General features: G+C 50.6%; 4 protein-coding genes across 18 annotated transcripts; 2 read left to right on the top strand and 2 right to left on the bottom strand.

Moving 5' to 3' along the window:
* Positions 1 to 594: 594 nt before the first annotated feature.
* Positions 595 to 5,001, bottom strand: IFT46 (intraflagellar transport 46). Of its 2 annotated transcripts, none has more exons than XM_015883880.3 (10): positions 4,654 to 5,001; positions 4,203 to 4,342; positions 3,935 to 4,009; positions 3,728 to 3,821; positions 3,163 to 3,291; positions 2,797 to 2,915; positions 2,487 to 2,553; positions 2,133 to 2,193; positions 1,457 to 1,542; positions 595 to 1,021 (listed from the first exon to the last, which is right to left on the bottom strand). In XM_015883880.3, exons 1-10 carry the CDS (start codon positions 4,954 to 4,956, stop codon positions 926 to 928), a joined length of 1,170 nt encoding a protein of 389 aa, XP_015739366.1. In that variant the 5' UTR covers positions 4,957 to 5,001; the 3' UTR covers positions 595 to 925. The 2 variants fall into 2 exon arrangements, with proteins under 2 accessions (XP_015739366.1, XP_015739365.1); XM_015883879.3 differs by having other exon boundaries at positions 2,797 to 2,918.
* On the top strand, positions 4,955 to 12,133 carry ARCN1 (archain 1 coat protein complex I subunit delta). The gene is made up of 11 exons (XM_015883878.2): positions 4,955 to 4,985; positions 5,077 to 5,234; positions 6,434 to 6,697; positions 7,293 to 7,472; positions 7,691 to 7,896; positions 8,318 to 8,479; positions 8,649 to 8,814; positions 9,191 to 9,338; positions 9,627 to 9,735; positions 9,828 to 10,032; positions 10,617 to 12,133. The coding sequence occupies exons 1-11, from the start codon at positions 4,955 to 4,957 to the stop codon at positions 10,704 to 10,706; spliced, it is 1,719 nt and encodes a 572-aa protein (XP_015739364.2). The 3' UTR covers positions 10,707 to 12,133.
* On the top strand, positions 11,242 to 16,342 carry TMPRSS5 (transmembrane serine protease 5). Of its 14 annotated transcripts, XM_032449106.2 has the most exons (14): positions 11,250 to 11,382; positions 12,163 to 12,313; positions 13,022 to 13,121; positions 13,316 to 13,426; positions 13,510 to 13,632; positions 13,901 to 14,036; positions 14,107 to 14,208; positions 14,300 to 14,343; positions 14,416 to 14,581; positions 14,666 to 14,838; positions 14,940 to 15,038; positions 15,210 to 15,352; positions 15,434 to 15,586; positions 15,697 to 16,342. In XM_032449106.2, the coding sequence occupies exons 2-14, from the start codon at positions 12,245 to 12,247 to the stop codon at positions 15,703 to 15,705; spliced, it is 1,428 nt and encodes a 475-aa protein (XP_032304997.2). In that variant the 5' UTR covers positions 11,250 to 11,382; positions 12,163 to 12,244; the 3' UTR covers positions 15,706 to 16,342. The 14 variants fall into 14 exon arrangements, 13 of the variants coding, with proteins under 13 accessions (XP_085382068.1, XP_085382073.1, XP_032304997.2 ...); XM_085525938.1 differs by having other exon boundaries at positions 14,300 to 14,581; XM_085525937.1 differs by having other exon boundaries at positions 14,416 to 14,838.
* Positions 15,831 to 25,349, bottom strand: ZW10 (zw10 kinetochore protein). The gene is made up of 16 exons (XM_015883866.3): positions 25,217 to 25,349; positions 24,991 to 25,125; positions 24,164 to 24,265; positions 23,914 to 23,991; positions 23,648 to 23,807; positions 23,275 to 23,424; positions 22,798 to 22,989; positions 22,309 to 22,472; positions 21,845 to 22,027; positions 21,424 to 21,662; positions 20,423 to 20,494; positions 19,653 to 19,822; positions 18,922 to 19,052; positions 18,459 to 18,590; positions 17,734 to 17,936; positions 15,831 to 17,456 (listed from the first exon to the last, which is right to left on the bottom strand). The coding sequence occupies exons 1-16, from the start codon at positions 25,331 to 25,333 to the stop codon at positions 17,336 to 17,338; spliced, it is 2,349 nt and encodes a 782-aa protein (XP_015739352.2). The 5' UTR covers positions 25,334 to 25,349; the 3' UTR covers positions 15,831 to 17,335.
* Between the last annotated feature and the right edge of the window lie 483 nt (positions 25,350 to 25,832).

A 25,832-nucleotide genomic window follows, 5' to 3' on the forward strand; every position in this document is an offset into this window, starting at 1 on the left:
TCGGATCTGTGCTGATGATGGCTGAAAGAAACAAACTTATAATGAAAGAGGTCGGTGCTGTGCAAGTGAACCCGAACAGCTCTTAGTCATGGTGATGACGACGAAGCATGAACTCACCTCACCTCAGGACAGAACTGTGTTGCAAAACAAAATGAATTCATCTTTGTAATAGCAGAGTCATTTGGATCTCCCTGAAATCCTTGCTCTGGTAAGTGATGTCCTGCTCTTGTAAGGCTTTGAAATCTTTAGATGAAAGATGGGTGTGTTTTCACTTAGCAGTGATTATTTTCTTTCAGTAACCATTCATACTCTTTTCTGCCTTTAGGTGGCAGAAATAGAACATAAGAAATAGACAAGGTCAATTTTCATATACTGTGAATTCCAAACGCTTTCCATCTTTCCTTAGCGATGCTGTGTATTGTGATCTCCTCCATGTATTCCCTAAGTACTCCCATTAGCCTTCACCAGCAAGGGATGGAAAGCAATGGTGCTGTTTGCATCAGCAAAGGGTGAATAGAAAAAGGGGCTCTATAACAAAGGGCAGAGGAAAACTAAAACCCCCAGAGTACATCAGACTTTGGAACATGCTGGGAGTTTTGTGTCAGAACATGGAGTTTATTCCTATGTCCTGTAACATACACTTTGTGAGCCTTTGCTCTGTAACAGCAGTGTCACGTGGAGTCTGTCATTTGGAAAAGTGAGTTTAATGCTTTATTCCCTGGAGATGAGTCAAAATGGAGCTATTAGGCAGCGTCTGCTATAAAAGTGAAGAGTACAGTTCTACTTACAAGTGGAGAATAACTCATCAATATCTATCTAAGAGAGGCTTTTGAAATCCTGTGTGTTGCTTCACAGGTTGCTTTAGTCAAATATCTATGTCCAGTAGCAGACGTTGATCTGAGAGATGAGGTTTTAAGGTGAAGCTTCAAGTTAAGCTTAATACTTCTGCTTCCGCTGACTGTGGAAGTGTGTTGGATGGAGGGCTCCTAGCCTTCTTCCCTTCAGCCAGAGGCTTGAAATGCTGCAGGAGAAAGAATGCATTAGAGCAAAGATGAGACTACTTGAAGATAGTACATGTGTACCTGTAAATCCAAGACACTTCAGCACCATATGAGCTGTGTGCTGAGCAGCAAACCTCCCTTTGTGCATGTTCTGTCTATGCTCAGCACAGTCACCATGACTTTAGTGGGAAAAAGCATCTGGACTCACGTTGGTTTGCTAAACAATGCCAGGCCTGCAGTAAGTCAGAGGCTCCTTGTGTAATACTGCAATATCAATTCCCTTGTGATACAAGGGAAATGAGGACCTTAGAAAATGTTCTGTGGACACTTTTTATGATAGCTTCCTGCTTACTAGCTCTTCACACACAAAGAGCACAACAAGGCCAAATTTAAGGATAGGATGTCTTTTGTAATGCTTCCAGCTGAGTGACCTGTGTCTGCCTGGGCTTGCTTACCTGGGAGTTCTTGAACTCCGAGTAGAGTGTGAAAAGGACGTGCAGAGGCTGGATCCAACTCTTGTATACAGGGATGTCCAGAATGGCTACAAAGAAAAGCAGAAGTGTACAGGACTACTCTCCTCTGTATGGAGTACTGTAGGTCCGCCCTGAACTTCTCACTGCCTCCAATGACTTGGCCCTTTGCTCATCTATGACTGCACGCATCTTTGCCACAAGAGTCCACTTCCTACTGAAGGCGACAAAGAATGGACTTGACTACTTAGGTCTGAATCTGTACCTACAAATCTCCTTTTTTTTTAATAACAGTGACAGGCCGGCAGTACATTTGTGTCTTCAGCTGTGAACAGTATGCAAGACTGGAGTTGGACTGTCCTGAATGTCCAAAAGGATCAAGTATATGTACAAGGATTGAGCTGTTTGGTTTTTCCTACCTAAGCTCTTTGAAGAGTTGACTGCTCACTATCATCAGCGTGCTGAGAAGAGCAGAAAGAACCCAAGCCAATGAAAGATGAATAGCAATGAGATAACAGTTAGTTGAAACATCCTCTTTGGACCAGCTTGAGAAACCTCACTGTCTCTGAAAGCTGAGCATTTCCTTTTGTTGGTAATTTCTGTGCTAGGGACAATCAAATAATCTGTAAGTAAGGGGAAAAGAGGGATCTTCCCTGCTTACCACATATCATGTCAACGTATTCAGCCAGGTCACAATTCATTTCTGCAGTTGGGAGGCCCACCTGGAAAATAAGTTGTCAGTTTTGCTCTCATACAGCAAAGGCCTGAGAACATGCACTAAACCAGAGCTGAGAACAGGGGCTACCTGGGCAGCAGCCAGGCATTCAGACTTTAGGCTGCTCCCATTGTCTGATCAGAACAAAATGTTCAGTGAAGAACAAATCTGAACTGAACAGGGTGCAAGCAAACTGGTCAAAGAGGAAGAGAAATCTAGATTTCAAGTGGGATCATTTTTAATGCTGTGCCCTGAACATTTTTAATTTGTAATGTTATGCCTGACACTTGGATGCCATACCTTTCCCAAGAGCTCCTCAAATTCTGGTGACCACTCCTGCATGAGGGTCTCTATGTCAGGCATGGGCCTGTAAAAGAAGAAAGAAAAACAGAAACGTTAGGATTGCAGGCAAGAAGCTGAAATGGCTTCCTACTGCCATTGCTGTGAATGGGACAGACAGTCTTAGCACTAAGGCTAAAGAAACACGCTAGAACAACTGGCCTGAAACTCAGCACGTCTTATTCCTCTCAGAGACACTGAGATCATCCTGCTCAGTGCCCCTGGACTTTGCCACCCACTGACCTGATGTTCTGCTGACATAATGACTCACCGGCTGTAGTGGACAGTGGCAGGAGGTTTGCAGCGGTGCAGTTCACTGATGTTTTCAATCCAGTTGTCAATGGCTTTGGGGTTCTTCTCTGCATTCTCCACACTTTTCACTTTTATCTGCTGCTGAAACAAAAATAGAAACCTGGAAGCACTTTGTGGTGGTTTTCCTAAGTCTGTACTGAGACTTGCCTGAGGCAGGGCTTAGATACATTTCAGTTTAAAGCTATAGGTCAAAAAGGGTTATTTTTCTGCTTTTAAAGCCAAGTTATCAGTTGTGTTGTGTTGCTATAGTCCCACAAAGAGTAAAGTGCAATGTCTTCATTCTAGCCTGGGTGCAGTAAATGTTTTCTCTCTCCCCATGACTCACTGTAATGTTGTGCTGTTTGGAATTCTCCGTTAGCCAAAGAGAGAGTACTGTGGGATCTGACTGCTTTGTTGATGGCTCATCTAAGACCAGCAGACCGAGGTTATCAGGCTTGCCATCTGGGCGTGGGACCTGCAGGTAAAACACAGAAGGAATCCTCTATGGGAGTAGCAGGGGATGCTGGAACTATTCTGTACAGCGTCTCCCTGTTGTTAGAAATTCAGACTCAATTCAGAAGAAATTTGTAAGTGTGATGCTTTGAAAGAGCAGAAAATACGAGTTGTTAACACAGCGGTACCTGAAATGCATAAGGTGTTGGACAAAGAAACAGGCAGCCCTTGCACCAAATTACATATGTGCTATGTGGGATGTTACCAAAGTGACCAGCCAGGTCATAGTGTTGCTATTTGTGATCTCCTAGGTGTCTACAGCAGTATCTGCAGCACAGAGCAAGGGCACCTCGCTACCACCAGGTCAGTGTGGCTGCAGTCTGCCAGGCTCATATCAAAACCACCTTCTGTTTCACCCTGCGTGTCAGCAGATATGGGGATATCTGAAAACACTGTACCTTTAGGAAGGCATCAATGTCTCCAACAGCAGGAATGAAGTCTGGAATAAAAGGCTGCAGTTTGTGCTCAATCTGTATTGTTTTCGGAGTGTATCTTGAGAGAGAAAAACAACAGGATTACATAGTGGGCAACTGACATTTCCTGCCAGAGACAAAGACCTTGAGACAAAGGAGAACCCAGGGCAGGCGAAAGCTCCTTCAACTCACCTCCTTATGTATTCAAAGAGTTCTTTAATTTCAGGAGATACCGGCAGGTAGTCATAGTTTGCGAGGTTGTAGTCACTGAAGAGAGGAAAAGCAATTCTTGCAGACATTACTTCCTATCAGTTTTTGTACAAGAACAAAGGCACGAACATGGATCCAGCTGTGCCCCAAAGCAGAAGCAGGACACTCTCACTGTAAGAGGCTTCCTGTCCGTGCACAACGCTGTTCAACCCTTTTAAGCCACGGGTTCCCGGCTCCCTCCGCTGCTCACCCCTCCAGTGAAGCCCCGCGCTCCTCCGAGTCCTCAGAGTCGCTCTCGGAGGAATCCTCATCATCGTCATCATCATCATCATCATCGTCATCATCGTCGTCCTCGCTGGCGGTGGAGGGTCCCAGCCTGGCCACTGTTTCCTTCAGGGCAGGAGGGACGCGGCCTTACTTACTGTACCGTACCGTACCGTGCCGTACCGTACTGTACTGTATCGTACCGTATCATACCATACCGTGCCATACCGTGCTGTACCGTACCGTGCCATACTGTACCGTACCGTACCGTATCGTACCGTACTGTACCGAGCCATACCGTACCGTACCGTGCAGTACCGTTCCGTATCATACCGTATTGTACCATACCATGCCATACCGTACCATACCGTACCATACCGTACCATACCATACCATACCGTACCGTCCCGTGCCGTACCGCCCCTCTCCCCCCGTACCTTGCTGCTGCTGCTGCCTCCTCCTCCCTCCCGGTCGTTGCCGCGCTCTCCCGCCCCGCTGGGCCGCGCTCCCGTGCCGCCTCCTCCCGACCAGATCGGCCCCGGCCGGCGGGATCCCTGCGGCCGGTTCTCGCTCCCCGCCGCCTCCTCGGTGTCCGGCAGCTCCAGGCTCTCGTCGTACGGCTGGTTCTCCACGGGCCGAGGCTGTGCGGAGGGACGCGGGGAGGCGATGGCGCGGCCCGGCCCGTCCCCGCTCCCCTCGGCCGGCCGCCGCTCCGCCATGACGCCGCCTTCCGTCGCCATGGCGACCCCGTCTCGCTCTCCCTTTCCCGGCTAGAGCGGCGCCCGCGGCCCGGCCCCGCAGCCGCGTGTGGGTGTCGCCCCCTGCCGGCCGGGGCCGGTACTGACGCGGGCCGCCCCCAGGGCCGCGCTCCGGGTCCTCCCGCCCCGCCCCGCCCCTCGCGTCGTGCGCGGCGCCGCTTCCGGCTGGGGACGTGGCTCGGCGCCGCCATCTTGTGGGGCTGCCCGAGGGGACGCGGAGCCGCGAGGGAGCGAGCGCCGAGCCGAGCGCCGCCGCCATGGTAAGGGTGTGCCCGGCCGTCAGCCGCCGCCATGGTAAGGCTGTGCCCAGAGCTCAGCCGCCGCTCGTGGGGCCGCTGCCGGCCGGACCGGGGTCGGAGAGCTCGCGGGGCCTGGCCAGGCCGCTCATCGCTCGGCGGCTCCGCTGCCGTTCTCTGGCCTCGTCCCCGAGCACTGTCGGATCGCTCCGCAGCTCCGCGATGGACCCGGGCTGCTCCAGGCCGTGCTGCCCCGCCGGGTGACGCTGCGCTCCGGGCCCGGACGTGGCGCGGCCTGTGGGAGCCTCCAGCTCCGCTTACCGGGCGCTGCCGCAGGGCGGTTGGGGGGCACTGCCCGCTGTGCGCTGCGTGATGTGTAACGTGGAGGCTGCTTGCAGCGTTAAGGCTGACATCTATAACCAGGCCTCGTCCCCTGCTGCCTCAGCTGCCAGCTCGGGTGGAGGTCACTTGTGTCCCGTTGTCTGTGGGTGACGTGGAGCTGTGAGCTTTCCCTCCCCGAACGGGACCTGCTGCTTGGTGACAGAGGCCGAGGTGCTGCTGAGATCAGCTGTGCCATTCGGTGCTGTGCTGTGCTGTGCTGCACTCACAGCCCTTTCAAAGAGCAGTTGGGAAATGGAGGCTTATGCCTGTTGCTTTCTTCAAGATATCCCTGACTACAGGGTCCCTATGGCCACTCAATGTACAGCAGTTGTGCCGGGTGCTGGCTGCTCACCTGGCCGTGCTGGGATTCATGCTTGAAATGTACAGACACTGAAGAGCTTCTGATGCTTCTCGTTGTTAGAATGCTGTGATTAAAACTGGCTGGGGAGTGAAAGGATCTTACCTTTAGAAACTGCTTTATCTTCACTATGTTAATTAAGAAACTAATCTGTGAGAGAAGTATTTCAGGACGAAGTCGAGGCAGAGAGAATGAGAAAGGGTGAATTGGCAGTTACCTTAATGCCTTTCTATTGTTGGTGTGATAACATCAGTGAAATGCCCAGGAGAACCATCCACGTGCTGTAATTAATATAATGGTCAATATTTTATTAACCCGGCTTAGTTTAAGTGTGGCACTGGGAAGAGATGTCACATTTCAAAGTGTTCTGGTATTTATTGTGACTTTTCTGCTGGGGCTGAACTAACAGATAAGTCAGTTTAGGTGTTGCATTAGCCTGAATGGAGGACTGAGAGCTTTCAATGCTGTGTCTGTGTCCCCATAGGTGCTGTTGGCGGCAGCTGTCTGCACCAAGGCAGGGAAGGCCATCGTCTCCCGGCAGTTTGTGGAGATGACCCGAACCCGCATCGAGGGGCTGCTGGCAGCTTTCCCCAAACTGATGAACACTGGGAAGCAACACACCTTTGTGGAAACAGAGAGCGTGAGGTACGTGTATCAGCCGATGGAGAAGCTCTACATGGTGCTGATCACCACGAAAAACAGCAACATCCTGGAAGACCTGGAAACACTCCGACTCTTCTCTAGAGTGGTAAGGATCTACACATCGGGTCCTGTGTTCACACCTGTAGCCCCAAACAGTGGCAAGCTGGTGCTGAAGCACTCTGCCTCCACCTCATAACTTGGTTATCTATGGCTTGTTCCTGACTTGGAAGTAACCTTTGCTGCTCCTGTGGTAATTTTGAACTACATGTGAGAAATCCATGCTTGCCATTTAACTGGTGAAGCCAAAGAGATGCTGTGAATGTAGTGTCAGATATTTCTATGTTCTTTAGGTAGCAACTGCATTCCTTCAGTCCTGGCTTCACATTGTGATTGAGAAGCATAGCAGTGCTCTAAATGGATTTCTAAGTCATGAGTTTTTGCAGTTGTTTTTTTAATTAACTTCATAATCTATATCTGTGCAGCTGAAGGATCTTCAAGAAACTGAGCAGCATCACAGGGTGTGTTTCTGTAGTGAATTACAAAGTTAAAACTGTGCTGAAAGACTCCATAAGTGTTTTACGGAAGGAAAAAACAGACACAAAACTTCATCTTTTTTATCAACAATGTAAAGGAATGAACAGCAGCTCAGTGGGTGCTGATTGTCACATCTACATCTGTTTGCAATGCTTTTCCCTACCTAGATCCCTGAATATTGCCGAGCTCTAGAGGAGAATGAGATCTCTGAGCACTGCTTTGACCTGATTTTTGCCTTTGATGAAATTGTTGCCCTGGGCTACCGTGAGAATGTAAACTTGGCACAAATTCGGACCTTCACAGAGATGGAGTCGCATGAAGAAAAGGTGTTCCGAGCTGTCCGAGAGGTGAGTGGAACTAATTGTGGTGCAAGGTGCTTTGGGAGCACTGCTTCTTTATGCAAAGGTGTTACTCCACTTTGGCAAGGCTTTTAAAGATACTTAGCTTTCCTCTACATTGAATACCCATTCTTTGGCATTTTGTGTTTGTAAGAAGACACTATTAGCAGCTGTACAGAATAAAACTGAGATTGCAAAGCTTTAGCAGCTTTCATCTTTTATTTCAGACTCAGGAACGTGAAGCAAAAGCTGAGATGCGTCGTAAAGCGAAGGAGTTGCAGCAGGCCAGGAGGGATGCAGAGAGGCTGGGCAAGAAGGCGCCTGGCTTCGGTGGCTTTGGCAGCTCAGCTGTGTCTGGGGGCACAACAGCAGCAATGATCACAGAGACCATCATTGAAACAGAGAAGCCCAAAGTGGCACCAGCACCGTCCAGGTAGGTGTGTGCAGTTGGCAGCAGTTAGTGCTGTCTGAAGGGTTTTGTTTGGCTTCCTCCTGAGTCTTCATGGATAAACAGGTGCTGAAGTACCTGGTGTGTGTGTGTGGGTACATAAGGGAGTGGTCAGGTATGGCTGGCGCTGGTGTGGTCTGTTGGTGTTTGTCAGGCTGGTGCTGTGTTTTGGGAATCAAGAGCTTTCTCTCCCCCTGGTCATGCAAGGAGCATTTTGTACTGTAATTATGGGTTCTGTTTGTGACTCTGTCTCTACAGGAAGATAGGGAAGGGCAGGCCCCTCCTGTGTGTACTGTTACTGAAGTGAGCTTAATATTGTTGAAGTTACAACACTTGAAGATCAGACTGAGGATGGATGAAACTGCTGTGCTGAACTGACTTGGAGATGTTTGTGTGTTTTGTTTAGACCATCAGGTCCTAGTAAAGCTTTGAAACTGGGCGCCAAAGGGAAGGAGGTGGACAACTTTGTGGACAAGCTGAAATCGGAGGGAGAAAATATCATGACTTCTGTAGGCAAACGCTCTACAGAAGCAGCCAAAGTTCTTGCACCGCCCATTAATATGGAGAGGTAGGTATTATGTGTTATGCTTCTTCTGAAAGCTGTCTTCTCACTGCTTTGTGATCTGTGTGCTGCTGTATGTATCGTTCTGTTAGGGACCATCATGCTCTTTGGAGCATGTGCTCACTGTGCGTTGACTGTCCTTGTTGACCATTAGTTTCTTCTCTTGCTTATCCAGCGTGCATATGAAAATAGAGGAGAAAATTTCCTTGACTTGTGGCCGTGATGGAGGCTTACAGAATATGGAGCTGCATGGCATGATCATGCTGCACATCTCTGATGAAAAATTTGCACGAATTCGCCTGCATGTAGAAAATGAAGACAAGAGGGGAGTGCAATTACAGGTAACATGACTGGTGTGCCATGCTGTTGTGGCAAAATAGCAAATACTCAAGTGTGTTAGTGTGCTATGATCTTATTCCAGCCTTTTCAGCTAATAAATTGAAAGTGGGAGGAGTCACCACAGCCTGCAGTGTAAATACTGGGCTAGATCCTGTTGAAAAGGTTGAAGGTCACTTGAGAAATCCAGACAGAATTTGAGGCTGATGTGGATGTGCTGTAATAGGGCTTCTGAGGCAGGTGCAGGTTCAAGGTGGAGGAAGGTTCTCAGGGATATTAGGTCTGTACAACTGGAACATGAGTTATCTGAAGTACAGGTCTGCCTTCGGCTTGAGGTTACTGCTGTAGCTGATGCAGCCTCGGCTTTTGTTCCCGTTTCAGACTCACCCCAATGTGGACAAGAAGCTGTTTACTGCGGAATCACAGATTGGTCTGAAGAACCCAGAGAAATCATTCCCTATTAACAGTGATGTGGGTGTGCTGAAGTGGAGGTTGCAGACGACAGAAGAATCCTTCATTCCATTGACAAGTGAGTGCAAGTGTGTGCGGGGCCAGTGGGAGCCTCCAGTGGAGGAACCTGGTGTCAGTCTGTGAGCTGCCTGCTTGCACCTTGCATTGCAGCAGCTGGGCTGGCTCTGCACTGAGGGACATTATGAGGCTGTTATTACCAATGTCTGTTTTCTGTTCTCAAAGAACACAAAGATTTTATTTGACAAAATTTGTTGTTTCGAGTTTTACTTTGCTTTGCATCATCCTTTGAAAGCCTGTTCTTCCTACAGAGGTTGTATATTTCAGCATACTGTTTTTCTACTCTCAGTTAACTGCTGGCCATCAGAAAGTGGGAACAGTTGCGATGTTAACATTGAATACGAGTTGCAGGAGGAGAGCTTAGAACTGAACGATGTGGTCATCATGATCCCCTTACCGTAAGTAACGTTCTGTGCCTGGCCCTTCACGTACCTGTCACCTTTGGGGTTCGTAGATCAGGCCAAGCCTCTCTCCTCTTTGCCTGCTGTAGGTCTGGTGTTGGTGCCCCGGTGATTGGGGAGATCGATGGTGAGTATCGCCATGACAGCCGGAGAAATCTCCTTGAGTGGTGCCTGCCAGTGATAGATGCCAAAAACAAGAGCGGCAGCCTGGAGTTCAGCATAGCAGGGCAGCCAAATGACTTCTTTCCAGTACAAGTCTCCTTCATCTCCAAGAAGAACTACTGCAACATACAGGTATGGTCAGCACTAATGCAGGGCTTGCTCTGGGAGCCACACTCACTGGGGAACGCATAGAGACTGTGCTGTATCTGCAGTTATACTGGCTGTGCTTGTGCCACAAGTCCTTGATGTACTGTACTGTCGTCTTCAGAAGAGCATGTCCCCCCACGGGCAGTTTTTCCCATACAGTGCTGTGACGTTGTGTGAAGGGACATGGTTTAGTGGGAGCTATTGGTAATAGGTGCACGGTTGGACTGGGTGATCTTTTAGGTCTTTTCCAACCTTGGTGATTCTGTGATCACAGTAGCATAAGCTTTGCTCATGCTCTGTGTGTGTTTGGGGCTGCCCCTTCCTCTGCATATCAGAATGAGAGCAGTCAACACCAGTGTCTGATTCCTGCAGGGGCTTAATGCTTCACAATGTGCTGCCAAGCTACCTCAGCATCCCCTGGCCAAAGACTTTCCTAAACACTGACTGGTGGTTCATGAGTCCTGGGTTGGTTCTGGGCCTCCTTGACCATATTGGAGCTGGAAAGTCGTGCTTCTTGTGTTGGGAAGTGATGTTAAACGCTGACCTCGCTCTATGTGTTATCTCCACAGGTTACCAAAGTGACCCAGGTGGATGGAAACAGCCCTGTAAGGTTTTCTACTGAAACCACCTTCCTGGTGGACAAGTACGAAATCCTGTAATGTTGGCTGTGGGGAATTTGCAAAGGAAATTTTTAAATTAAAACAAACAAAGAAACAAAACAAAAAAAGAGGCCGAAGTTTATTCTGAATGTTTGGAACGTCGCAGCCCTCTCTGCTGAGACACCCGGCTCTGTGTGCCAGACATTTTAGGCAGAGAATTGACGTGTTCATGGAGGGGAAAGGCTCCCAATTTCTTTGGCAGATTTGTACTGGCTGGCAGGAGAACAAGATCTCTGCAGAGAACCTGGATTCAACACTTCCCCACCTCCCATGAAGATGACTGGAGCTCAGTCCCAGAGCCTATTAGACATCACGTTCACCCATTTTTAATTATCAAACCCTGGTCCATCGTTGGTGCTGCCGTTTTAATTTCTCCTCAGCCTTCAACTCTTCGCTTCTGGTGATGAAAACAGGCATTAGGATGATACACTCAGCGATGCAGTGCTTCTCTGGACCCTTCCAGCTGGAAGAAGTGGACTCACAGCTCAGATCCGATCGCGCTGTTCCTTGCTGTGGCTCCAGCCCTGCTGTACAGCACTGAACTTCAGCCCCAGATCTGTAGGAGTCCTTTGGGCCTCTCCTGGTGTTGGCGCTGGGTCAGAGTGGGGCTTGTAGGCGGCACAGGCTGCGGCTCTGAACACTCCAGTCTGCCCTGCAGGGAGCACAACACCCACAGGTGCCTGTCTGAAGGTTTGTTGTTGCAGTAACTCCCTGGCCAAGGTTCATGTCCTGGCTCAGGCTGTGCAGTGTCTTGGTGAGCTGAACTGCGTCACCTGCACACAGTAGGAGTGCGGGTAGGACCTGTCACCAACCCATGTTCATTCTCGGTGCTTGGGAGTGGAGGAGGGGGTTGATCTGAGCGTGAGCAGCACCCAGAGCTGTTCCCCTCTGCCTGCTTAGCATCACTTTGTCCCCAGGGCTGTGCTCCCCCCCCCACCTGCTTTCACAGGGGAGCTCCCCATTGCAGTGTGGGCTGAGCCTGCAGGTGAAATCCATGTGGTGTCCAAGCCCTAAAGCCGTGCACTGTGCTGTGTGAGGCCTGTTGTTCCTATGGGCTCCTCTGCCAAAGAAGTTAGCGGTCTCTCCTCTGTTAACAGCGCCAGCGAGGAAACAAACTGATTCTTTCCCTGGGAGGGTGATTTGTTCTGGGGGAGGGAAAGCAAACCCTGTAGTGAAGTAGACAATGAATCTTTATTAATTCAGTTGTGTTCAGGAGTTGCTTGTCTGTATGATTTTAAAATGGAGTCGAGTTTAGTTCAACCATCGAAGGAGCATTTTTATTGAACTCGGTCGGAGGGTGATATTTAAAAAGCAGAACCCCAGTTTTTGTAACCCTGTACAATACTGGCCTAGGGAATAGAGCACATTCCAGTGTATACAAAGAAGACAAATTCTTTAATCAAATAAAAAGAGTATTATAAAAGGAATCTGGCTGGGGTTCTTCTGCCTGCCTTAGGGTTGGAGCTGTGTGGGGACACTGCGCGGTGCTGCGACCAAACAGAGCCAGATCCAGCAGCCAGAGCCCGGGATGGGATGTTATGGCACAATGTGAGGGGGGAACATTGAGTCACCTGGAGCTGAGCAGCGTCCCAGCATTAAGAGCGGAGGCAGATGGTGAAGGGATGAGATGGAGTGATTGGAACCGGCCCCGCTGGGTCCCCCTGCCAAGCGTGAACCTGCGGGACGGAGCCGTGCTGGAGTGTTCATGGGGCTTCCCTCGAGTAAACAGCATTAAAAATGCATTGATTGATGGAGTACCAGCCATCAGCTGCGCCTTATGGGCTGCGGGAGTGTGTAAAGAAGAGAAGATCCTTTTCAAGCTGCGGCTGGGAGGTGTCCCCGTCCTGCAGGCAGCAGCCAGCTGTCAGCAGCAGCAAGGAATGAGATGGAAAGCCAGGCGCTGCTGTTTGACCTTCACTCCGGGTGCGCTGCCATCCAAAGGGGCGGCCCGGCACGGGGCTCTGGGGCTGTTCCCCTGCCCCATGGCTGCAGATGGGCTGATAAGCAGCAGTTATGTGCTGGTCCTTCAACAGCCTTGGGCCGCTCCGGGTGCTCCTCACGGAGGAGCTTTGGGGGGAGGAGGGGACGGCAGCTGGGAGACGGGCTGGGAGCTGAAACAAGGAGCTGAAACAAGGAGCCCCTTCAACGCGCCCTGAGCCCCGCGGTGCGCACGGCACGGGCAGGGAAACACGAGCTGCTGGGAGCAGCAGAGTCTGTGTGTGCGGTGCTGGGATGGTGAGCGGGGCTGCGGAGCGGAGCCGGCCCCTTCTATGGCACCTGGGCTGTCACTGATCCCTCCCTGCTCCTTTCCGCAGGGTCCGGATGCAGCCGAGCACCATCCCCACGACGTGCCCGGCACTGGAGGTGATGCACGGAGCTGTGAGAGCCCCACAGCAGAGCTGAGGATGGGGCACGGTGAGTTGTGTGGGGAGGAAGGGACGGACCCTGCCCGGCTCTCAGCCCCTGCAGAACCCACGGCTTCAGTGCATCAGCTCGAAGCAAAGGGTTGGAGGGTCCCAGGCGTAGGGACACAGGGACCGGGGGATGAATCCAGGGGACGGAGGTGTGAGGGATGGATGGGGCTGCGTTCATCTCTTTGTTTCCTAAAGATTCTGCCACTGCATCAACGGAAACCGTCTGCACCACCTGGAGGCTGCTGCTGCTGCTGCTGGGGGCCGTGGGGCTGCTGTTGGCAGCGGTGGCCGGGGCCTGGCTGCTGGGTCAGTGCCTGCACAACAGCCCCGGCTCCATCCCCGGCTCCTGCCCCGCTGCACCCCTCACCCACCGCTCTCCTCTCCCATAGGGCAGCACCTCGGGGGTCCAGAGCCGCACCAGGGCTTGGCCAAACCACAGGCATTAGATCCGGTGACAGCGTGCAGCGAGGGCGAGGAGGAGGAGCCTGTGGTCCGCGGGGCGCCTGGAGGAGGTTTCCCCCTTCCCACTGCCCCGCTGAGCCTGAGATACTCCTGGATAGTGAATCTGATGAACCTCCTGCTTAGCTCAGCTGCATGCCGCAATGGTTGCACTTTGCTTTTGCATCTCCCTGTGTTCCTTAGCAGCAGTGCACGGCGTGCTCCTACCTTTGCATGTGCCCTCCCTGAGAACGCTTCAGAAGCTTTGTGAGCAGTTTATTGTTCCCTACAAATTGCTTTGGAGCTTGTTTTGCTGCGGGGAGGTGATGTCGGTGCCGTCAGTGTCTTTCAGGATCCAGGCAGGTTCCTCCCTGCTGGCGGTGCGGCCGCAGGGCCGGTCCCGGTGGCTGCTGGTCTGCAACGAGCGCTGGAGACCCGCGATGGGCACCCGGCTGTGCCGGCAGCTCGGGGCGCTCAGGTGGGTGCGGGTGGGGTGGGGGCAGAGCAGCGGCCCGACCCTCCGTGCGCCGCCGCTGTTGGTTCCGCAGAGCGATGCATCAGAAGGGGGTGAACCTGACGGACGTGAGGGTGGAGGACGGGCAGGAGTTCGCCCAGGTGGGGTCCAGCCTGGAGGACGCGTGGCAGATCCGGTACGGGCGGGTCGTGGGGCCGCGCTGGTGCAAAGCGCTGCCTTCACCCGCAGCTCCGTGACCCGCTCCATGACCCGCTCCCCACGCACAGGAGCGGCTGCGAGTCGGGCCGTGTCGTGGCGCTGCAGTGCTCAGGTGGGTGCCCCCTCTCTGCATCACCCGTGACCTCCGGGCGCTCGTGCCCGCTGAGCCCCGCTCCTCCTGCAGCCTGCGGGCAGCGCTCTGCGCCCGGGAGCCGCGTGGTGGGGGGGGTGGATGCTGCCCCCGGGCGCTGGCCATGGCAGGTGAGTGTCAGCCACGGCTCCCGGCACCGCTGCGGCGGCTCCGTGCTGGCACCGCGATGGATCGTCACCGCCGCCCATTGCGTGCACAGGTACCGGCTGCCCCGAGCACGGGGGGCTCAGGGTCTGAGCTGGGGGCTCCGGGCTGCCCTGGGGGCTCTTCTGTGTCCCCTCAGCTACCGGCGGAGCGCGTCGGGCTGGATGGTTCGTGCTGGTGTCACTCGCGGCTCAGCCAAGCAGGAGGCCGGGCTGCCCGTGGAGAGGGTTATTTCTCACCCGCTGTACAACGATAACAGCATGGACTACGACATCGCGCTGATGAAGCTGAGAGTTCCCTTGAATTTCTCAGGTAAGGCGCTGATGTGAGGCACCCTCAGCCTCTCCTGGCATCTGGTGGGAAGCAGTGTGCACAGGAGCCAACCTGGGCCCAACGCATCCCCTCACCACCAGACACCATTGGAGCTCTGTGCCTGCTGCCCTCCCATCAGGACCTGCTCCCTGGCACGCCGTGCTGGGTGTCGGGCTGGGGCTACACCAGGCCCGACCAGGGTAAGCCTCGTCCCTGCTCCTCCCTGCCAGCCCTTCCTGTGCTTCTGCCACTGCTGCTCCCTCCTCTTGTTGCCCCACAAGTCCCTCAGTGCGACCCCATCTTGCTCCTCTTCCAACCCCTCCTGCTCCCTACCATCACGTTCCCCTCTTGGCTTCTCCCTCCCTCCCCAGCACAGCTCACCGAGATGCTGAAGGAAGCCCTGGTGCCCTTGATCAGCACCCAGAAGTGCAACAGCTCGTGCATGTACGCAGGAGAGCTCACGGCCAGGATGCTGTGCGCCGGGTACCCGCAGGGCAAGATCGATGCCTGCCAGGTGACGTGGGGCTGCAGCAGGAGCACAGCGGGGCGGCCATGGGGCTGATTGTGCTGTGCTCACATCCCTGCTCTGCTGCAGGGTGACAGCGGAGGCCCCTTGGTCTGCCAGGACGAGCTGGCGTGGCGCTTGGTGGGCATCGTCAGCTGGGGACGGGGCTGCGCTGAACCCAACCACCCCGGGGTTTATACCAACGTGGCTCAGCTCCTGCCTTGGATCTATCACATCACCGAGGTATGGCTGCAAACAGCAGCACAGCTTCAGTTCCAGCTGTGTGTGTTGCAGAGAAGCCCCACTGTTGTTAGCACCCTGCCCCTCACCCCAATTGCTTTCTCTTTGCCTAGATCTACTAGAAACAAGGAGGAACTTCCCATAGAGACACACAGCCCAATGCTCATCTAAGTGAAGAAAAGGCCAGGTCTAATTAATTCCCACTGTTCCTATAACCCCTAAAAGAAGCCCCGGACAGCACCACATGGCCAGTATAAATAGTTTATTAAAGAAAATAGCAAACTGCATTTCTGTGAATGACACGGGAGAAGAGGCATTTGCTCTTTGTTTCCTACTGATTGCTCTATGTGTGAAAGGACAAGGGCTCCCCAGGGGTGTGGGAACGTTCTGAGCCCTTGGCTGAATTGCTTGGAGGGGAAATAACACACAAGTAAAAAGGAGAAGCTGCAGGTCCAAGTGATGCCTGCCATCCCTGCAGGCTGGATGCAGTGTGAGCTGCTGAATTCTGCAGCCATGGGCAGGAATGCAAAGAGAAATCAGATCGAAATCCAAAGGATACAACGGTATTACAATATTTAGCTCTCTAAGTTTGGTCTGCAAGCATCACATGGTAGGAAATAGTTTGTGTGCAGCAAGTGGTGCATCATGGCCTCGGGGTGATGGTTCAATAACAGCTATTGATGAGTTTTCCAATTAAAATAAGTGTATGTTTCTCAAAGTGTGGCCTTCTGTGAAATAAAAGCCAATGCTACGAGTGCACGTTTAGTTCCCTTCTTATGTTATTTACATTCTTAAAAGGACAGAAAAGTTACTACTGCAAAGACAAGAGATGCCAGACCTGCTGCTTCATAGACAAGGGGACTGGAAGGAGCAGAGCTGGCTCTCATAGCCGGCAGTGAGACTGAAGATGCAAAGTCAGGCTTAGGATATTTGCAATGAGGAACAAAGCCATGAATTTTACCTCTTGTGCAAAACACTGACCTGGTAAACAGCTGACATGGAATGAGGGCTCCTCTTCCCCCCCCCACCTCCAGTTTCACTCTGCAGGGAAACCCGAGCAGAACAGGTGGGGAAGAGCAAAATTTGGCACCTGAGCATCCTTAGGAGACCAAACGCTGCCACCAGCGCTGGGTCTCATCTGTATTCTGCAGGGACACGAGGTAAGAGACAAAGGGGCTACATGTCCCCTGATGTAAAACTGCATAGGTAAGAAAGACTGATGAGTAAGAAGTAGAAATCCCTCTGCAAGCCCCCCAGGCAAAGAAGCTTGAGATGATGTACAGCACTGCATGACAGCCCCATCTGCCAGCAACAATCATCCTCAGAGAGAAGCTGGAGAGAAGACTTGATTTCTTTGCCTATGCTGGGCTTACAGGAGGATGAAATCCAAGAGGATGGGGTTTAACAAACACCACAGAAAGCATCTCCTCTTTACCCGGTACACACACCAGCTCAAAGCAAAACCTGGGATCTGTGCGTACCTCCAGGGAGGAAATGGCATTTTCAAGCCCAAATTCCACCTGCCTGGCAGATGGAGCAGAAGCTGTCAGTGTTTAAGTGCTGTTCACCTTTGATTTCCTGGTCTGAGACTCACAGAGCCAAACCGTTTGCCTTAAATACAGGGAGCTAAGAAACCTCTCCCTTAGTCAAGCCCATATCCAATGCTTTTTATAGTCCAGTAAAAGGGTCAAATCTGAAAGAAATAGTTAAAAGATTCAGTTCACTGTCACTTTATCAGAGGAGTTAACAGAGCTATTTGATCTTGGCCAGTGCTGCTGCTCTCCTGTCTGTGTTCTGGAACAAGGCTCGGATCAGACTCTTCACTTCTGCTGGGGAGAACTCAGCTGCAAGAGGTCCCTTCCCATCTGCCCACCTACGAGGGAGAAAAAGCTCTGGTTAACAAAACCACATGGCAACCTCGCATTAAAACCAACCTTTGGGGCATTCACATCAAGCCACAGCAGTTCTCCAGCTCCTATAATGAATGCTTAAAGCAGAGTGAAATGCATCAAGCATTTACAAAGACGGAATGGTACTAAGTCTGGAAGCAAAAACAAGTTAATTGCCCATCAGCTGCATGCAACCCGAGTCCAGAATCATTTAATTAGGTATTGAGAGCAGACTTTTCAGTTTAGCCTGCAGATACCCACTGATCTACTATTTCTTGGAGGTTGGCCTGCAGGATGATCATCAGCTCTTTGAACGTCATCCATTTCTGCACATAGACTGGAACCTCCTCTTGGTATTTCTTGTTTTCGTCCTCTTCGGGCAGTGGAGTGAAAACTTGAGGTCCTTCCTCCACCATGATCCTACAGAGCGAGTACAGCCTATCTGCATCTTCTGCAGAGATATCCTAGAATTGAACAGAGAATAACCTAGAATTGATCAAGTTGTTAACAGAAGAGAAGTGTGGTTTTGGATCACCAAACAGGAAGTGAAATGAAGGAAAAAAACAATTCAAACCCCAAAATGGGGCTGTGTGCATGAAGGCAAAAAGGCTTTGGGTTGCATTTAATGTTCTCAAGCAAGGCAGCTATTTAATCAAGTTCTCTGCAGTCAACTCAGAACAAGGATTGTGCTTCTCAAGAGCAGATTCACAGCGAGGCAGAGCGGTTATGAAGGTCTGATTGGTTTACAAGGAAACTGGCAGGTAATACCAGCAATAAGAAAGAAAGCTTTTTGGCAGGCACAGCATAAGAAAGAATCCCAGCTGCTGAAGGAAAACAAGCCCTGTTCACTTTACTGACAGCAGAAGGGCCCTTCAAGATGTAGACTAAAACTGACTCCCATAAAACCTCAGCTTGTAAAGAGCTTCTGGAGGTCACAAATGCAACCTCTTTAGACCTTGCTTGGCACATCCATATGATGCAGTTACCTCCAGGGCAGCAATCCTAGTGATGATTTCAGATAGCGCTGTGTTCAATAAGGTGCCCATGGCCTTGCAGTACACGTTGACTGGAAGGACATCTTGCCAGACTTTCCCCAACCTTTTCAACTGATGCAATACCTGGGATGTAACAGCCACGTGTTATCAACATGTTATCAAGAAGATTGTTAAGAGAAGCACAAAATGATACTGCACTGAAGTATCACAGCCAGCAGATGTTCCTTAAAAGAAAGCAACGTCTTCAGTTTACACTGCAGCTTATCAGAAAGGTGACAGCTTTTCCTTGAACAAGGAAGCTCCCTACGTATGTACTACAGAAAAACATGGTGACTAAGAAACTGCTGTCTTGGTGCAAGCAGAACTTAAACTCAGCATCCCACAAAACGAGGCACAGCCCAAGGGCAGCATCCACAGGCAACAGCACGTCCCACTACAGCTCTGCTTTGCCTACCTGCCTTATGGCTTTGTTTGCTGCAGAGTAATTTTCCTCATCATCCATATTTGAGAAGTTCCTGGCACTTGACAGCCTCTCTAGGATTTCTCCTTTCTGCACTCGCATCTGGGCCAGAAAACACTCCATCCCTTTAGGAGCAAAAAGAAGCAATTAAGCCATTATTCATTTGCTCTGCTGATGCTGATTTAGAGACTGTAATAATAAACCCACCATGTTTTCTTTTTAATAGAAATTTCCAGTCTCCAATCATTCTCGCAGAGCCAATTCAGGCCTGGCCACTGCATTTAATGAGCTCCTGCACAACTTGCATTGCTGCAGCACTCTGGGAAAGAGCTGAGCAGCAGAGCTCACTGTGGATGGCAGGTTCCTGTTAAACTAATAGCAGTTTATCTCAGAACTTGCTTCCAAAGAACAACCTAAAGAAAGTATGGCAGGAGTCAGCAGCAGATCCCCAATATCTGAGTGGCACAGCACCTCACTGGATAACAGTCTGCTCTTGGAACATGCACCAAACAAGGTGAGCCCTGTTTAAATAGCCCTGTTTAAACAGCTGTACTGCTTAGGGCCAGGAGCTCCATCAGACCCACCAAGATTTCCTTGCCTAAAACTCATAAATAACAGCCAACTATTTGAGTCAGCAGATACATTCTAAATCATTCAGCAGCACACACTGGTATTAACCACCACATCATCCATCAAGGCACTTCAATGCTGAAATGTAAAATTACCAAGTCTCCTAAAGCCAGGTACCAGGTCTACAAAAGTAGCTGCTCCATCACACAGGATGTTGGTCAGGCGGTACTGGAACTGATGTCCCATGGTGAGCAAGTGGTGAGCAATGTACATGCAGTTGTTGTGATGGATGGCTGCGAGCTGGGGTAGTTTCTGAAGGTTCTCTCTGTCTCAGGAAGAAGAGAACGGAAGAAATGGATGTATTTAGGCCTGGCTCTGTTAAACTCACATACAGACACTGCAAAAACAGTCTGACTTTAGAGAGATGTTGCAAGTAATTCACAGCAAGCAATGCTTGATAAAGCCACCAGCTGGAAGAGAAGTATACTTTGAATCCTCGCTGCTGCTCTTTCCTACAGGGAAAGCAATATGAAAGATCTTAAAGGTCAAAGCCAAGGGGGAGGGCTCTGTTCTAGTTAATAGCTGGATATAAGGTGTATAAGATCCAGTTTACAAGACTTAGTTATATACTGAAGATGTGACTTGTGCTCCCACCCATGTAAGGGCCAGCAGGCACAGAATCCATCTCATTCATTCCAAGATATATTAAAAACCATTTCCTTGGTTTTAAGACTGCCAGTGTAGAAACTCTCGAGCAAATAATTTGCAACAGGTATGATTTACTAATGGACTAAAAGCATCAGCTTCTTCCCACTCACTCCTCAGTAACTTCTGGATGTGTTGGATAAGAGATTGAGTGGGATGGTTCCAACAGCACAGCCCTGACTGCAAAGCAGGCCTTAAGTAATGCACATCACACACTTACTTGTGGTATGTTGGCACTACATCATAAAACAGCTGGAATATATTCCGCACCGAGTAGAAGAGCTGGATGCAGCTACAAAGAAAGTAAGGTTCCCGTCAGTTTGTCTGAGGAATCAATATCTTGTGTGTGCCAAGTGACCCCTGCCCCTCCCTTACAGCAAAGTTTTATTAGTGGTGAAGCACATTCTCCTTAATGAACAAGCTGTCAAAATCACTGAGGGGATGGCAATAAAGGCTGCATCCCCGGCAGTTCACAAAGGCTTCTCACAAGAGCTGGGATGACCTTGTAAGTTCAGCGTGGAAGAGATGAGCTTCAGACCACATGTCAGAACAGAGATATGTGAAACCCTACAAACAAAGGGAGCAGTGTCCCTTCTCCCAGTAGGTATGCAAACGTGCTCAGCCCTCTGCCACAGTACAGTGCAGGGCATTCAGCACCTGGGAAACTCTCCCTCTTCAGGGTTTTGGACTCAGTTTGTAAAACTGGCTGCAAGCAGCTTCTCAGAACATTCCACTGTTTTCTTTCAAGAGCCCTGACTGATGCAGAGCTGGAGTTTTTTGCTTGAAAAAGAGAGCAAGAACTCAACTCAGAACATTAGGGTGCCATCCCTTATTGGGTTGGAACAAAAGAAATGGCTTTTATCTTTTTCAACAACAGAAACAGGACACACGGTAAAGCATTGCAGTGAACACAGCTGTAGCATTTCTCCCAAACAAAAGACTGAAGCTGGGAACTGCCCTGTGCAAAGCACGGAGTCACCGTGCTGTCACTGCTGCAATAGCTCAAATATGGCAAAACCCACCTGAATGCTCCCTGAAACATAAAGCCTGGAAGGGATGCAGCCTTAAGCCAAAACACAGCATAACTTTAATTATTAATCCTAATCTTTAAGTACCCTCTGCTCTTACGAATTCCTTCTCATCTATTAGCAGGTGCTTAGTGTTGCCAAATACAATATATATCTGACTCCCAGAAGTTACAGGCTGAGATACGATTCCTACCACTGATCTGTGCTGGCTGTAGTCTCCAACAGTGTCTGATAAGCCAGCTCCATCAGCTTCTCCACTGAGGCACTGATGCGACACGTGGGCAATGAAAACGTGTACTTGCTCAGCTTCGAGTCATTCTCCAAATGGACCATCTTGTTAGGAAGATGTTTAGAAGTCTTTTGCATTTTAACATGATCTCCAGACCCAGGATCAGGAAGTTCTGGTAGCGTTACACAGGAATCAGGTGTGATCTAAGGGAAAACAAAATAAAACTACATTTAGAGCCCAGACAAAGGAGGTTAGAAAACACTGATTTGAACCTCATGGCAAGCATTAAGCTGCAGAAACCCCCTGAGAATGCTGGAGGCCTCATTACTTATGAATGCCACAGGAGACCATGTAGATCCCCTTCAGGATGGTGCAGCAGCAGTACCTTTACAGTATCGTGTATTTCTGAGGTCATCAGGTTTCTGGCTGCCACAATCACATCCTGGCATTTCTTGTTAGCAAAGTGGGAGTTGACGTTCCGGGCGTATTTCAGTAAATCTGTTGCGTCTCCTTTCAAGAACTTCATTTTCTTCAAGGCCTTTTCAAACTCCTCTGTGGATTTAATCACCTGAAAAGAGCAGACATACATTCTCCATTGATACTTGTGGACTGCAAGTTTCCTAAAATCAAATAACAAAATTAAAGCTGGATAGAACTTCTTCCACTCAGCTGGAAGTAAAGGATAAAACCTGGCTGCAAAGAGCCTAACAGCTCTCAGCACTCTTCTGGAATAAGTTGGCTCAGTTGGAGGCCATGATCACACAGTAACAGCCTTTTGGCTCCAGCTTTCTGTTGAAGATGGTCATGTGGTATTTCCACTACCTCCATCTGAAAGATCTGAAGACCTACCTCTATATACTGCTCTAACTTGCTGCTGTTGGATGGGATTGAATTCACTAGACAGTTCTGAATGAGGCAGTCTGACAGCTCTTCCCATATCATATCACCCAGCAGTTCTGCCAGCGTAACTCTGCACTCCTTCTTATCTTCCACGCACTGCTCAACAGGCACATCTGAATTGAAGAGAACAGAAGTGGGTTTTAATATATCTGCTCCCTGGACCAGACCCTTCACTTGTTCATTCAGTTCTTTCTGTCTTTTAATAGAGCACTTCAACTGTTCCACAACTGCATAATGAAGATATTCTTCATATCCAAACCACGTGCAGTTCTGATCAATAGATATATGAATTTATGTTATTTTCTAGCATTAAAAGCTGCTTAAATCTTGCAGACAACTGCTTAACAACCAGCTATTCAAGAGAGCTTCCACTCCAATTACAAGAACAAGGCATTGATTGGCAACTCAGACTAAGGCCAAAAGGGAGAGACAACTTACTCAGCAGGTATTTGTGGAGAACTTCGAGAATAAACTTTATCTTGTCAAAAACCTCCGCAGGAGAGGAATGATCCAAGTCAGGCTTCTCAGACCTGAACTTTAGGATGACCACATCTGACTGCTCTTCTATGAACGGCTGAAGAAACGGGTATGAAATCAGTGGCTTGAGGATGTATTTCAGCAACAACTTGCCTGAGAAATGAAGTAAATACATAAATGGATGGTTTCAAACAGCAGGAGACAGGCATGTTTATTTCCAGTGAGGTCCAACCTATTTTGGATGCAGAGATTCTCCACATGAAGTAAAAAATACACCACCTTGATTAGCTGCACCAGAGAATGCTCATGAGGCAAAAAACACTGGGTCTGGTTTCACTAAAGAACCATTTAACCTATCCAAAACATATGGAGACCCAGCAAAGAGCAGCATCTTTAATACGAAGCAGAGAACAACAGACAAAGCCAGGTCTGCCTTACCAAAAGTTTTCAGCTTGGTGCGCAGTTCTCCAAGGACAGCAAATGCCTGAAGCACAGAAGCAACAGGTGGGCCTGCAATCTCTTCCTCTTTTGATGGCAGTGTGCATAAGTGCAATTCTGAATGTATCACTGACTCTGGGCCGACGGTTTCTAAAGGAAAGGAAGAAACATCTCTCTGGTAGAGCACGTTCTGAGATGCAGCAGATCTGAGGAGCTACTGCAGTTCTCAGCTGGTGGCTAAAGCAATATTCTACCTCTCGCTAACACAAAATGTGGCTCCTGTAATAGAGCTTTAGAAGTGAGTACTGAGCACCTCGTGTCACCACGCAGGACAACGGAACCAGAACCAGTCCCTTATTAGAACTGCGAGTACCTTTAGAAGGAGGAAGCTTCCACACAGCCAGTTTCTGCCATTCCTCTCCTAAATGATAGAGCATGTTTTGTGTCTGCACCGTCAGCTCCGTGCTCAGCGCTTTCAGGATCTTCAGCTCAAAGCCCTTGCGGGATTCCAGCATTTTCAGGCTGCTCCGTGCCTGGTAGGAAAGGTCAAACAGATCCCATGGGTAACTGCAGGCCTTGTGAAACCTACTGGCAGTATTCCTGCACAATTCTGTCGTATGTTTAAGAAATCATGATCACCTTTTCTAGTTGTTGAGCTGCTTCGATGTACCTCTTCTCCAGCAGTGCAGTGTTGTACTCTTTAAGAGCTGTATCAAACTGCAACAACCAAAGAGGATTATATATAACCATGCTATCAGACCACAGGATTAATAACAGTGTGGGTAGAGACAGAGGAGCTGCTGTTGGCTGTTCAAAAGAGAAGCCCAGAACAGGCAGAGCAGCAGAATACTCAATGACTTGGAGCTGCACTCCCACATCCCCTCCTCACCTCCTGCAGCTTCTTCAGGATGCTCAGAACCAGCGTGTCCTGCTCCAGCTGCTGCTTCAGCTCACTGAACTCAGCCACAGCGACGTTCAGGTCCCGCTGAACCTAAAACACAAAACTTCTCACTTCAGTTCCAGCAGCCAAACGTTAGCAGGTAGATTTCCACCTAATGACGACAAAAGCATGAGAGAGAAAATGGTTTGTTACCAGGATCATGTGGATGCCCCGTCCTTGGAGGTGTTCAAGGCCAGGTTGGACGGGGCCCTGGGCAACCTGATCTAGTAAAGGTGTATGTTTGGTGGCCCTGCTAGGCAGGGGGGTTGGAACTACATGATCCTTGAGGTCCCTTCCAACCCGGGTCATTCTGTGATTCTGTGATCATGGCTTGGGTTGGAAGGGACCTTAAAGGCCATCTGGTTCCATTCCCTGCTATGGGCTGGCTGCCACCCAGTGGTTGAGGGAGGAGGATGGGAGGGTGGTGTTAGCAGCACACCTGCTGTGCTACATGATAATGGCCATGTCTGTAAGTTCTATGGCCGTCCATCACGCTGTCGGCCTTATAAGCAGCAGAAGCCCCAACAAGCTGCTTCTTTTTATGTACATTAGAGGTGTTTTAATGGCGTGGGATGGAGGCGTGGTATCCAAAGGCTGTCAGATGCAGCCCTGTGGCAGTGCTCAGCCCACATCACGGGCTGCTCCTCTGCTATGTGTCATCCAAAGGAACACTACAGGTGACGCCCTCTGTAAACACCGGGGCTGTGGGGGATGGGGGGGGGGAGGGGTCACACAGTTTGGGATTAAACCAAGAGGAAACGGATAAAAGTGATGACCTCGTTCTCCACGCCGGCCCTCAGCAGGTCGATGCTCCGGCACAGCCCGTCCACTCTGGCCACCAGCTCCTCTGCGCTCTGCATCCCGGGCAGGAACTCGCTGTATTTCTTAGTGATCATGGTGCACACCTCGCCCTGTGGAGACACCACCGTCACCGTCACACACACCGACATCGCCCCGCCGCCCACCCAGCGGCCTTGCAGCCCTGCAGCCCTGCAGCCCTGCCTTCAGCTCCTCCACACGGCGGGACAGCCGCCCGATGCGGGTGCCCAGATCCTCCTTGTCCAGGCGGCCCGAGTTGGCCAACACCGCGGCCACCAACGAGCCCGCGCCCGCCGCCATCTTCCGTCCCGCCGCCCCGCGGCACCACGGGAACAGCGACCGGCACCGCGGCGGATGGCGGCCGGGAGGGGACACAACAGTGCGGGAATGGCTCCGCCACCGTGTGCCTTAATGGGGATGGGTGCGGATGGAAGGGACCTAAAGGCCGCTCCGTGCAGTGCACAGGGACACCCACAGCTCCAGCAGTGCTCAGAGCCCCGTCCAGCCTGACCTTGGCTGTGTGCAGGGACGGGGCACCACCGCCTCTCTGGGCAACCTGTGCCAGTGCCTCACTGCCCTCAGTGCCAAACCTTCTTCCTTATCTCCAGTCTCAATCTCCCCTCTTGTAGTCTGAAGCCATTTCCCCTTCTCTCATCACACAGACACCACTGCAGAGTCTGTCCCTTCCTTCTCACATCCCCTTTAGATACTCACAGGCCTCTCTCAGCTCTCCCTGCAGCCCCTCTTCTCCATGCTGCACAGCCCCAGCTCTCAGCCTGTCCTCGCAGGGAGGGCTTCC

This window comes from Coturnix japonica, chromosome 34, assembly GCF_054131305.1.
Source record: "Coturnix japonica strain WE chromosome 34, WE-NBRP24, whole genome shotgun sequence".
In the NCBI taxonomy this organism is placed as follows: Eukaryota; Metazoa; Chordata; class Aves; order Galliformes; family Phasianidae; genus Coturnix; species Coturnix japonica.